Here is a 12,931-nt window from a genome sequence, read left to right as displayed (position 1 = left end):
TTTGTATATATGTATTCTGGGTACACATACAGCGGGCAAAGTGCTTCTTGAAAGCAATTAAGCAGCAGCTAGCTAGCAATTGTAGTGTTGAAAGAAGATTATTGTTCATCCAATACTGCACCCAATATAATCATGAATTGAAGGGAAAATATATATATATGAATAATAATATAACGGAAGCTAGTATAGGAATGAAAATTAAAGATGAAAATGAAAATGAAATGGCTTACGTACTATTCGCAGTCAGTGTTGGGATCAATTATGAAGCCAAGGGAGACACCGCAGAAGCCGGGGAGTGTGGCAATGGAAGTGGCGTTGGGGTTGTAAGTGGTGATGAGGTCCATCACGCATCTGCACACGATCTGACGATTGTCGGTGGAGTCGGCCAGGTTGCTGAGGCTGAGCATGGCGACGCAGCAAGGCGAACCAGGGATGGGGTCCGGCGATCCGTACATCACGAAGCTCGAACAAGCTGACACTAATGCCTTCACCGTTGCACAGTCTATCCCTCCTCCTCCTTGCTGCTGCTCTTCAATTATCATTGCCCCGCTGCATCTCCGCCTTGTTGATAATGATACCACTAATAATATCACCATCATCATCACCGCCACTATCTCCTCCAATTTCACTATCTTCATTATATATTATTACAACATTATATTACAATATATATTCTGATCTTGGAATAATAATATAATTATTATATTATCCCTTTTTACTCTCATCTATATATATATATATATATGTAGCTAGCTAGCTAGCTAAGCTAGCTTCTTTATAGCTACCATGCATTATTGTTGAATGTATGTATGTATCTGCCAAGTTTGGTTTACAATGTTGAGTGTGTGCCAAATTCATTCACTCTGCGTGATTAGATGATCGATGCTCTCCATGCACGCCTGCCCTACACCTACGTACCTACAAATACAAATTAAAGAATTTATTATATGTATTTAATTCGTAATTTTATGATTATTGTATTGTTTCATTTGTTTGAACCTAACGTATGATCGAAGCCAAGGGGTTTGAGGCTGCCCACTCATGCGGCACCAAATTAAATTAAAGTTTGCCTCAAATTAATAATTAGGGTATGGTCGGTTTGCAAATTTGAAAAATATTATTCAAAAAAATATTCATTTTCTGAAAAATACTTTAATTTTTAATGTTTGGCAGAAAAGTCCGAAAACGATTTTTTAAACCTGAAATTTAAGAAATTGTATTTTTTGTTCATTTTTCTAAAAATGAACATATTATTTGTTATAAAATAATAATAATAATAATAATAATAATTAATAAGAAGAAGAAGTGGTGGTATGATGGTGATGGTACGTGTTAATGGCGGTCTGGGGTGTGGCTGTGGTGATGGTGGTATAGTGGTGGTTATGGTAATAATAATAATGCGAAAGCTAACATAAAAACAAATGAGTGAGAAAAAGGATTAATACGTAAAATAAAGAATCTGAAAAATGCTTTTTAACAAAAAAATATAAGAAAACATATTTTCCTTTGACATGATTTTTTTAATACCTAAAAACGAAAAAAAAAATATAAAAAAAAAAATCTAAACGCCATGGTTTGCAAATGGACCTTTAATTAATCTAATTGTTATTTCCCATATATACCCATAGGTAGGTAGGCTTTGGTCAAAACTTTTGCTTGACTTGTTGGTACATTTTAGGTGTGTTTTCCATTATATTATTCTTCATTCTATTTTACAGTCCTATGGTCAGTCGTCCATTGAAATTTGAATAAGCTCAAGGGTCTCTTTCATAGCCAACTTGATCTGAGTTGCATCACCTCAACTAATTATGTACTACTCTCTGGTTTCTTGCATTGCTAGGCTTGCAGATTTTCATTTTGTTTGATGGGTAGAAAACTAGCTTTGTACTGTAATTGGGCAATATTTATAATGTTTTCTCCCAGTATATATACACGCCATCATCTATGCTACCCTGAATATTAATACTTCAATATGGTTTCTCAAGATTATGTTTTAATCATCCATGATTTAGGCTTAGCTTGGCTTTCTTTTTCAAAGTACTCATCACTATTTTAGTTTAATTAATTAATACAATTTGGCTTGGACGTATACTTGCTCTCTCCAACTTGATTGCGACATATGATTATGATTATTATTATTACAATTAATTAATATACGGAGTATATAGTATATGCATGCAGATGGTGCATTTGTTGGTATACTACTAAACCTTATATTGTTAACTATTATTGGATTTATATATAAAGAGTGCACCCAGATATTGTTAACTACTAGTCTTCATATCCTTGTACACTCTATAATTATAAATATGAGCTCACATTTCTAAATAAAACATCTCGAAAAATTTTAAAACTTGTGAAGACATCATGAAAAACTTTAAAGCTTGTTCAGAGCTAGGATTATTCAGAGATCTTGTCCGTCTATTAATATTCATTGTAATCAATTTAGAGTTGATTATATACCTTCTGAATTATTTTGTGTTTACACCGTTAATGCTCCACAGTTGGAATTTTGGTCGTGCCATTATCTGTCTCTGGCAGTAACTATCACTCAGTGGGTTGCTATTGTCAGCACCTTTGTTCATACTCCGATTCAAAACACCACGCATTCATGTTTTTAAAATTGGCCGGGGCAGCATATTATATTTTATAATGTCCAAACATTTAATCATATAATATTAACAAGTCAATTTCGGTGACAAGTTGTAACCCCGTCAATAATGTTGTATATTGCAACAGTCCAAGTTGCTGGACTAAAGAAACAAAATACTCGGTATATGAGAAAACAATCAATCCACAGTCCCGCATCACTATACAAATGCTATTAGCCATAGAAACTAATTTTTTAAAATAAAATATTCCATACTTCTTAGACCATACCATTAATATTCGGTATCAGTTTCTCTTAAAATATCCTAATTTGCATGTCTTTGTGCCAAATTTAAAGGATCCTATGAATATGGCTGGAGCACATTACCAAGATAATGCAATTATAGAGATTTTCATTTATTATTGTTTCATTTCTTTTTGATTAGCATTGTTATTAGATTTATATCTTCTATTGTGTACCGATCAAGATCCAACAAAACTTTTATAAATTAATACTAGAGCTTGAAGGCTAGTTAAAAAATATACTCCATATTTTGTAAGGGCTTTTTTTTTTAATTAAATATCTTAACCCAAAGGAGAAAATAATATGGAGTATAATTTTTATCTAAGCTTCTACTCTGTATTTTGACTTAAATAAACAAAAGCTTTTATTCATGATTTTTTTCCTCCAACAAAGGTGGTTTTCTTGTGTTATTGTCTTTCAACAAAACTTTAGATAAATATTGACAGTATGGTCCAAAAGAGAAGTGTTTTTTTTTTTCAAAACCAAATAATAATAATAATATAAATCGTTTTGGTTCTAATTATTTTGACTGTAATTTGGATTTGCTGTCATCATAATTGTTGGCATAGAGCAGACATAGGATCTATACTTACAATCAGGATTATATGATATGGATCTTAATTGCATTGAAGTATAGACTTATTTATTTTTTAGTTACGTTACATGAATTGAAAAAATTAATTACAAGAAATAAAAATTTACCTAATTATTAAATATATAAGTGATATTTCATCATAAATTAAATATTAAAATGAAAATATAATATCATCATTATACTATGTATAAAATTGGATATAAAGAGTATTATCCTTTACTACTAATTTAGAATTGATATTTTATATAATGACGTTTTTTCTTTGGCATCCTATTCCATATTTCCTAATGTTTTTTTAATGGGCAGTTGAACTAATTTCCACCCTTTACCTTTTCTGTTTTGTTTTTATTTGTATGCATACATACATTGGAAAGAAAAAAACAGCTGCCTATATTTATAAGTACATAAGCACACGTCTGTATATACTCAGAGATTTAGAGAGAGAAACTGAGATTGTTCCAGAGAGAGAGAGAGAGAGAGAGACAGAGAAAGATGGGGAACTCCTTTGGGTGCTCTGCATCAGGAGAGCGGTTAGTCTCAGCTGCAAGGGACGGTGACTATGTAGAAGCCAAGATGCTGCTTGATTGCAACCCGTATTTAGCAAAGTACTCCACTTTTGGTGGCCTCAACTCGCCTCTTCACTTTGCAGCTGCTAAGGGTCACAACGAGGTCATATCCATTTTCTCTTTCACTCTGCCTCAAACATTCATTTTCAATTTCCTCATCTTTTTCCTTTTCCCTGTTAATTCTGCAAATTTTCAGATTGTCGCATTGCTGCTTGAGAATGGTGCAGATGTGAATTCTAAAAACTACTGTGGTCAGGTAAGACTGGGCCCACCCTGCCCTCTTCTGTTGGTTAGTCGATCATATCATCATTTTATCTTTTTGGGGGATATGTGTTCAATTTTGGTTTTGCATAAATGAATCTTTATGTTAAATCTGATTCTTTCTTGATTTGTATTCTCAAGACGGCATTGATGCAAGCATGTCGGTATGGCCACTGGGAAATTGTTCAAACTCTTCTTCTGTTTAGATGCAATGTGAGTTTACTTCTTACTATACCTCCTTTTTTTTTTTTTTGATCCCTACAGATTTTAGCATGTCTTACAAAATGGATAATTAAATTTCTAGTCTTTTCTTTTGAATGCAATTTAGTAACCCTGAGTCCCTGTGGTCTCTCAAAATCCTTCCTTTTTATGATTAGTTGATTTTCCATTTAATTTTATAAGGAGTATTTTTAAATCAGTGTGGTATCTGGAATAAAGTACACAAGAAACAACTACCATTGGATGGTTGCAAATTTTAACGGAGAGCAATTTGCCCATTAATACCATTTCTGAAACAATTACTTGCCAAAAACAGGTCTCCTGGCCTATGTAAAAGAGAACAAGGGCAAAAGAGGTCGGAGATTCGATCCTCAAACCCCTGGGTTTGAGCCGGTATGGGTAACCTAGGTTGGTTTACCTCCTTGTTGTCCTTTGCCGGCTAGGGTCATAGGGCGAGGAGAAAACCTAAGCTAAAGCCTTGTGTAGCCAAATCTATAGTGCTCTTCTACTTTTAACAACATTTTAATAGAAGAATTTGCACATAATTTCTTTCCCAACTAAGCCCTTCATTCTGCTCATGCGAGGAGTTAGAGGGACATGATATCTTTTTCCAATGGGCAATGACTGGCTATCTTAAAAATGCCCAAATTTAAAATTACCCACTTTTAGTATGCTATAGCTGGCTTTTTAAAATTCTAGTGGTTAATCTGCAACTTTGAATAGTTTAGTGGTTTTATGTCACCCCCTCTCCCCTTTTCCCCCATGTCCCCATTTCCTCCTCAGGTTACAAGAGCAGACTATCTTAGTGGGCGGACTGCTCTTCATTTTGCAGCAGTGAATGGGCATGTCAGGTGCATAAGACTTGTGGTGGCTGATTTTGTTCCCAGTTCCTCTTATGAATCTGTACATGCTGAAACAATTGCTGATAGAAGTGAAAGTTCTCATTCAAAGAGCAAACACGATCAGGGGTAAGGGATTTAATCTTGCTCTGATGGCCTATATTTTCAGTTTCATGATTCATATTTATAATAATGTATATATGCAAAGATTATTGCTAGATCTCTGACTTCAGATGATGAATGCTACTTTTATCTCTTATGCAATAACACTTCAGTTGAAAAACTTGAAGGAATTTAAGAGAGTTAAAAAAATGTTGATCAGTTTATCATACCAATGAGGTTTTCCTAGAATAACCCAAATACTATATGAGAACACTTGGAGTACCTTTCCTGTTGTCCATCACTTGGAACATGGAGTAGAGCCATTTTCAAATCAAATGCAATTAATATATTATATTCTGGCTTAGAAATTTGTGCCCCACATTGAAGGGCTGTAGGAACTGAGCATTCCTTTCTATTTTATTTTGATAAAATAAATGATCTATATTACCATAAAGTTCCATACCTAGCTCTTCAGTAACTATATTTAGCTTTATTCCACTGCAGTGCTCTAGCAAAGTTTGTAAATAAGTCTGCAGATGGTGGTATTACTGCTCTTCATATGGCTGCATTGAATGGATATTTTGAATGTGTACAGCTCCTGCTTGATCTTCATGCTAATGTATCAGCTGTTACATTTCATTATGGAACATCAATGGATCTTATAGGTATAACATTTCCATAAGTCTTGAAATACATTTTGTGTGTTCTCACTTAGAACGTAAAATCAAAATTTTAAAATACATCATTTTCTAGGAGCTGGAAGCACTCCTTTGCATTATGCTGCATGTGGGGGAAATCTCAAATGCTGTCAGGTGACTTTTGTGGTTACAATCCTGTCTAGGGTGCAAAATGAAACTTCTGATCACCCAATAGGAAAAAAAAAAAAAAAAGTATTCATTTCTATGATGTTCTTGAACTTGGTGTCTCCAATCAATTTACAATAATTTTTCTTTATTCTGCAGATCCTAATTGCAAGAGGTGCCAGTCGGTTGACATTGAATTGCAATGGGTAATGTTTAGACCTTACTTTCTCCTTATAACTTGTATGCATGGAATTAATGAAGGTAATCATTACTATAACACCAATCATGAAGGCATGCATAACAGATAGATTCTCTTGCCAGGTGGCTTCCTCTTCATGTTGCCAGGACGTGGGGGCGTCATTGGCTTGAGCCATTACTTGACCCAAATTCTGATTCCATAATTCCGTCCTTTCCATCTTCTAATTATTTGTCATTGCCACTCTTGAGTGTACTTGACATTGCCAGGTAATTATCATTTCATTCATGTATGTATTGTGCAAGTTAGACAATCCAACTACTGGGGTTTGATGAGTGGCTTTATTTGCTTACCTATGAAAAATTTAGGCTAAAATTTGATAGGTTCCTGTTACTTGTTTGAAAAACTAGTAAATATAGAGCAGAACTTATATGTATATTACCACATGCCTAAAAATGATATTACTCTTTGATCTAATAATGCATATCTGCATTGCAATGAGATTGAGAAGAGGAGATGACATTGATTATTGGGATTCATTGTTGCAGAGAGTATGGGCTGCAGTCCTCAGCAACCCCTTCTGATGATGCTGATACATGTGCAGTTTGCTTAGAGAGAACATGTTCTGTTGCTGCTGAAGGTCCACTCTTCTTTTGGTCATTCAATTGGTCTTTGTTTTCACATCAAATTAAAATTTTACTTCCGACTGTTGGAACAAATTAAAAAATTAGGGAGTGAAAATCTTCTTTCCTACTATGCTGTACACTTTCAGGTTGTGGGCATGCACTTTGTGTGAGATGTGCTCTGTACCTTTGCTCTGCAAGCAATGTCCCATCTGAATTGTTGGGTCCACCTGGCTCCATTCCATGCCCACTTTGCAGACATGGCATTGTCTCGTTTGTCAAACTACCTGGTTGTTCATCAAAGGAAATTAGATTGCACATATCACTAAGCTTATGTACGCCATGCATGCTTCATACTGATGAGCAAGACGACGACCATTCAACATCTAGCAGTGCACAGAATATTAGAAGGAACCGTGTAGCTTCAGTTTCTTCAGATATTTTCTGTCCTGCCACGTGTAACCCCTTTCCTTCTGTTGCTATCCCTTTGTGCACATGCAATGAGGGGCCATGCCCGACTTTTGAATCCAGAGATAATGAAGCTCAAGAGGGGTCTCACCATCAATCAGAATCGACATCAGAGGAGCAAGAGAAGATGGGGGGAGTAAGGTTAGAGAAAACTACGTGCTCAAGCATGTTTTGGGGCAGAAGGAGCTGCAGCAGGGAGAATCAGTGTAATGCTGAAATTAATGCTTGAACCACCACCCCCCTTGGCTTGGAAACATATCCATAGAGGGATGGAACTTTGTGAACAGAGCAGTTAACGATGAAATCACCCTACTCTCGCATGTTGTTCTCTTGGCTTGGCTTGGCTTGGCTGGTGTTGTGATAAATTATCCAGGTCAGGAATTGCAATGTCTTGACCCATATTAGATTGCCCAAAGACGCATGGCCTCCGGGTGGTGGCTTTTAAAGTAATCCAACATTGAGAATACAGTGTGGTTGAAATATACAAGATTGGCATTTGTAGTTGGAGGCTGAGGCCCCCGTCTGTAGTAAGTGAGCATTTTGTATTGTTTCTGGGAGATTAGTGATGTTTGTGAATGTGAATGTGAATGTGAATCCTTAGAGTGGTGGGTGTGTAAAGCTGCTGATAAACAAGTGAATGGAAGGGAAGGAAATATATTTGTATCATTCTACAAAATATACAATTTATTTAGCATTTTAGCTAGCTCAGTATCACAATCCACTATCTGAACTATTGGTTGCATCCACACCAACAGGCAATTGTGATAAACTGAATTATGTTCTGCCCAGTATTTATTTATTAAAATCAACTGTCTAAGAAAGCTGCTGTCTTGATTTTGAAGAGAGAACACTACCACTAACACTACCAAATACTCTCTCCGGGAATCAGGACGCTTCAACATACACACTACACTAACTAACACCATTACAACAGAATTGCTACTCTGCCTGGTAACCCCACAGAGTTTTCTAAGTTCACAGAATTGTTGTGTCCTCAACACAGTGATGAGGGCTGGTTTGAACCGAATTTAGCAAGCCAATTGTTCTGGTATGCAGAAGGAGGAGGAGGAGGAGGAGCTACTGGACCCTGTGGCTTGTAAAAAGGCTTCTCTGGCACGTTAAAATGCCAGGGGGCTGAAAGATTATTGACCTGCCTAAAATCATCAAGCCTAATACTTGGAGGCTGTGGTAAGCCATTGGTAATTTGAGGCCCCGCTGCACAGCATTGCTGCTCAAGTACGTTCTGTGCAGATAAATCATCAGTGATTGGTATCTCTTTGCCAGTAAGCGTCTTTACAGCGAAAGCAAAGCATGGATCTGCCCATATGTCCCCCCCAAATGGCAACTCCGCAGAGGACTGTGGATTTCCAGCAGATGAACAACTGAGGGAGGACTGTGGGGTCTCATCCACCTTCTTCTCATCTCCGATGGGTATTGCACCAGTAAGAGTTTTTATTGCAAAGTCTATGCATGGATCCATCCACATATCCTTGACACATGATGACGATGATGATGATTCAGGAGTTATTTCAGTCTTCTTGCCATCTTTAATGTTAGGACCAACTTCTCTGTCATTTCCATCTGGATCTGGAGAACAAAGCTTTTTCAGGGGTAAAGTAGCATCATCTTCTTGTTTCTTTTCATTAGCCGCATTCCCAGTCTTTGGCCTTTCAATCCCTTCATTTAAATTGCTGGTATCCTTGGAATTATTATTAGTGACAACTGCTTTTGTCTGGCCTTTCTGTTGTTTTGTTGCTGCAGCTTGAGAGCCTTGATTATCTGTTTTCAGTTCCAAAGATGCATCAGCTTCAATACCAGCAAGACGCTTGGAAGTTCGGCGAGGTAAGCTGGCCATTTTATTGTTACGCAATTTCTTCCTCTTTTTGTGGATAATTTTATGTCCATGTTTCTCCACCACCTCCTTGCCTGCTGGTGGTACCACTTCTTCATGACCACGTTCTCTCGCTATGTGGGCTGAAACAAGTTGGCATTCAACCGGGTCACTATCCTTGTTACTTTCCAAGTTATTTACCTGTGCCACGTAATTGTTCTCTATTACAGCACCTTTCTTACCTGCACCAAATGTTTAAATCCCAATCCAATCAGTTAATTCACATATTGTCAGCACAAATGTTGTATTTTACTTCTCTTCACATTTTCACTCTAACTCTCATAGAAGAATTTAAAATTTGTTTTAAGTGTTAAAATGAGCTGACAAAATAATTAAATAGACTAGCAACGTGGCACTGAAAGTAGTTCAGAGATTTTACGCAGGTGAGTAGTCTTTCCCGGGGGTGATGTACAGCATTCTGTACCATTGGGCTTTATAGCGTGTTCCTCGCCCAACTTGAATCTCTCATTCATAGCAAGCAGTCCATCTGCTTTGCTTTCACCCACTTTCTGTTCTTCAGCTTCAGAAGGTAACTAGAAAATGACAAATACAAAAAATAAACGTTTATATCTTGATGAAAGACTTCAGAGGAACATATCTCAACTCTCAAATGATACTGAAACATCATCATAAAGACTGAACTCATGGAAACATACTAATAATTGTGGTGTTTGCCTTAAACAGGAAGAAGTGAAGTTTTCAGAGGGAAGATGCTAAGTGAGGGAGGGAATTTGTATTAAAATTTGACAAAGAACGCACTGTATTATGAGTCTGAGCTGCGCCGCTATTTTAACAAAGGAAACAGAGACCAGAAGTTGGTAGAGATCTGAAATCATCAACAAATATTTAGCATGACAAAGAAGATAGAAAAAGGAAGTAATGAATTCCTGGAGTTTCCGCTTCAGCAAAAATTCAGAACTACATACAAAATGTCATGAACTTGGCGCAGTTGATACGTAAACCACTTTGGGTTCTGACATCAGCATTCTAATATAGACAGTAATATGCAAGAAGAGTAATCAGACAACTTGTAGCACTCCCCTAGCTACATGCTATTAAGAAATGACACAAATCAAGCAGGGTCTTCTCTGGGGTTGAATCTTTTAAACTCGTAAAGAAGAAATTCCTCTTAAGCAAAATGCATAATATTTGGTTGTATGGATATATATACATGCTTCATAACACTACTATCTCTGTTGAATTTCTATTTGGATGGCTTAGATAAGAACTGACCATTTCATAAGAAGGATACAACAAGTAGAGCAACGCTTTTACAGTGATACCTAACATGTAACATAACCACCAATATGGTGTTTAATTTAAAAATAATAATAATATGGGACCTAGCAAGAAATATATGGCCATGCAGACTTACAGATGAAAGAGAACCACCAGCTTCCACATTGTTGGGACCTTGATCTTTGAGTTCAGGTTCAGCCTTACTACAATCTTTAGTTCCAAGGTAGCGAAAAACTTCCTTCAAAGAGCGGAAGACTTGCCCACTCTCAGGATCAATATAATACTGCAGAAATAATATATTTGTTAATTTTTTAGAGTTTGATTGAAATGGCAGAAATGCAGAATACAGATCGAAGAACAAAACAAAGTACATCAATTTGAAGATTGCAAATATATGCATGCCAATGCTGGACAAGAATTCAAGATAATTAGGGTACTAAAACAAGCACCAGAAATTAAAAATAAAAAGAGACAAATATCTAGAATTCAGTACCGGGTCTTTCCTTGTCTTGCCACCCTTCTTCTTAACTCTTATTTCCTTAGTCCATCCTGGAGGTAAGCCTTCAGCTATAGCCTTCTCAACTGTGAACTAGTTTTTGCAAGAATATAAGAAAATAAGATTGGGGAAAAAAAGAGGTAAAGAAGCATCATTAAGACCAAAAAAAATAAGGTTGGGTCATCATAAAAGAGTTATTGAAATCACCTTTTCACTGCCTTTCTTCTTCATCTCCTTACTGATATGGCGGAGAGCATCCGCCTTAGAGTAGAATTTAAATTTATTGGAGGGATCAGTGTAACACTACAACAAACACAAGAAACATATTCAGACATAAAAGGTGGTAGTTTCCCAAATAAAAAAGGAGGGGAAGAAAAAAAGGAAAAGAATCTAAATTAGTTCATTCTTCATATATTTAATAGTATTGAAGTTGGAAAATATGTAAAGTTTGTAAAATTTCATCAAACTCCAATAAGGTTACATGAGCTGAAATGTCCAATTTCAGAAATCCTACATTGAAAAGGAATTAAATAAACCCTTGGACATGGAATTTTGACTCTCACATGTTTCTCCTCTCCTTCATCTTACTCTTCCCTCCTATAGCTTGGACATTTAAAAAAAAAAAAAAAAAAAAAACACTTTTCAGACAAGAAACTGAGCAGCATATTGACCAAATGGAAAAACCTAATTACTTGAGGACAGTCTGGCACTTGAACTTTCAAGCCTGTCTGTGATATTGTGAGGCAGTATTACACTATTACTAAGGGGAAAAGGTCTACAATCACAAGTTTTAGGAATTGTTGAACATTATAAATAACAACAAAGCCATGACACTTGAGAAAGAAAGGAAATACAGTAAGATGAACTTTAGATGACCAAACTAAAGATAAACTGTCTACAATGAATCCCTGTGCTGTAAATGTAAATGCACTAAACTGTGCCAAATAAGTGGAGGAGAGAGGAAAGATGCCAAACAGAAGTGTGAGCAGAAATTTGCTATCATCTCATGTCAAATAAAAGCTAAAGAATACAGAATAAGTGGATGAAATGGTACTTGGAGCCAAAGCCCTGCAACAGGTGTTGAAGCAATCTGGCGATAGAAGACTAAATTGCTTGACTCGACCACCAAGCTGTGACTTAATTGAAGCTGACCTAGGGAAAACACCAAAAGCTTGATGCTCACTCTAACAGAAATTTAAGGCGACAAAAGGATGAATAGGGGAAGAGTCTGATTATCTCCCAATTGGGGTTTCCACGCTTTCTTCAGGCAGTTCTCATCATTACTATTTTCCAATAAATCCACAAGTCAGTCTAGTCCCCAAACCCACATCAATTAAAATTAAAATTCCACTAATAACTCCGGCAACATGGATAAATCAAGAAACTTGTATTGAAGAAAAGTTAAGTGGAGGCAGGATGAGTGCTGATAAATTGCAAGTTAAAGACCTGAAACGAATTGAAGAATCTATCTACAGGTATAAGAGGCGAGAATATAGACGGGGCAATTAGATAATTAACCTTGTCGTCTTTCTTCCCATTCATCCTCATTCTAACATCCATTTTCCAACCTGCAGGAAGACAATCCGGCAAGGACTGTTTCTTCCCCATGTCTGTCACAACTCACAACCGTCCCTAAAATTTCCTACCAACCTTCAACTAAAAATAGCTAGTCCCCCGAAAAATAAAACCCAAACAGAAAAATAGTGATAATTTACACCCACCCCCCCCCCTCCAAAAAAA

The 12,931-nt window shown here is 36.4% G+C and overlaps 3 protein-coding genes across 7 annotated transcripts in view; 1 reads left to right on the top strand and 2 right to left on the bottom strand.

The window, feature by feature from the left end:
* Window positions 1-16: 16 nt before the first annotated feature.
* LOC116011780 (putative non-specific lipid-transfer protein 14) lies at window positions 17-638 on the bottom strand. The gene is made up of 2 exons (XM_031251190.1): window positions 235-638; window positions 17-115 (listed from the first exon to the last, which is right to left on the bottom strand). Exons 1-2 carry the CDS (start codon window positions 636-638, stop codon window positions 106-108), a joined length of 414 nt encoding a protein of 137 aa, XP_031107050.1. The 3' UTR covers window positions 17-105.
* A 3,267-nt stretch (window positions 639-3,905) lies between these two features.
* Window positions 3,906-8,268, top strand: LOC116011779 (E3 ubiquitin-protein ligase XBAT33-like). The gene is made up of 10 exons (XM_031251189.1): window positions 3,906-4,157; window positions 4,251-4,310; window positions 4,457-4,528; window positions 5,318-5,502; window positions 5,980-6,140; window positions 6,229-6,287; window positions 6,438-6,484; window positions 6,600-6,743; window positions 7,023-7,114; window positions 7,247-8,268. The coding sequence occupies exons 1-10, from the start codon at window positions 3,981-3,983 to the stop codon at window positions 7,792-7,794; spliced, it is 1,545 nt and encodes a 514-aa protein (XP_031107049.1). The 5' UTR covers window positions 3,906-3,980; the 3' UTR covers window positions 7,795-8,268.
* Window positions 8,269-8,324: 56 nt separating this feature from the next.
* Window positions 8,325-12,931, bottom strand: part of LOC116011778 (methyl-CpG-binding domain-containing protein 13) — a 5,134-nt gene continuing 527 nt past the window's right edge. Inside the window, exons 2-7 of one of the 5 annotated variants that reach the window (XM_031251188.1) lie at window positions 12,246-12,338; window positions 11,399-11,494; window positions 11,189-11,284; window positions 10,832-10,978; window positions 9,836-9,989; window positions 8,325-9,638 (exon numbers count right to left, since the gene is read on the bottom strand). In XM_031251188.1, the coding sequence (XP_031107048.1) occupies window positions 8,560-9,638; window positions 9,836-9,989; window positions 10,832-10,978; window positions 11,189-11,284; window positions 11,399-11,422 (1,500 nt within the window). In that variant the 5' untranslated portion in view covers window positions 11,423-11,494; window positions 12,246-12,338 and the 3' untranslated portion in view covers window positions 8,325-8,559. Of the gene's footprint in view, window positions 9,639-9,835; window positions 9,990-10,831; window positions 10,979-11,188; window positions 11,285-11,398; window positions 11,495-11,705; window positions 11,795-12,245; window positions 12,339-12,709; window positions 12,840-12,931 lie in introns of those variants that run through there. The other 4 variants (XM_031251186.1, XM_031251187.1, XM_031251183.1 and 1 more) reach the window with 4 other exon arrangements.

This window comes from Ipomoea triloba, chromosome 3 (genome assembly GCF_003576645.1).
Source record: "Ipomoea triloba cultivar NCNSP0323 chromosome 3, ASM357664v1".
Lineage (NCBI taxonomy): Eukaryota > Viridiplantae > Streptophyta > Magnoliopsida > Solanales > Convolvulaceae > Ipomoea > Ipomoea triloba.
This window is presented reverse-complemented; position numbering and strand designations above follow the sequence as displayed.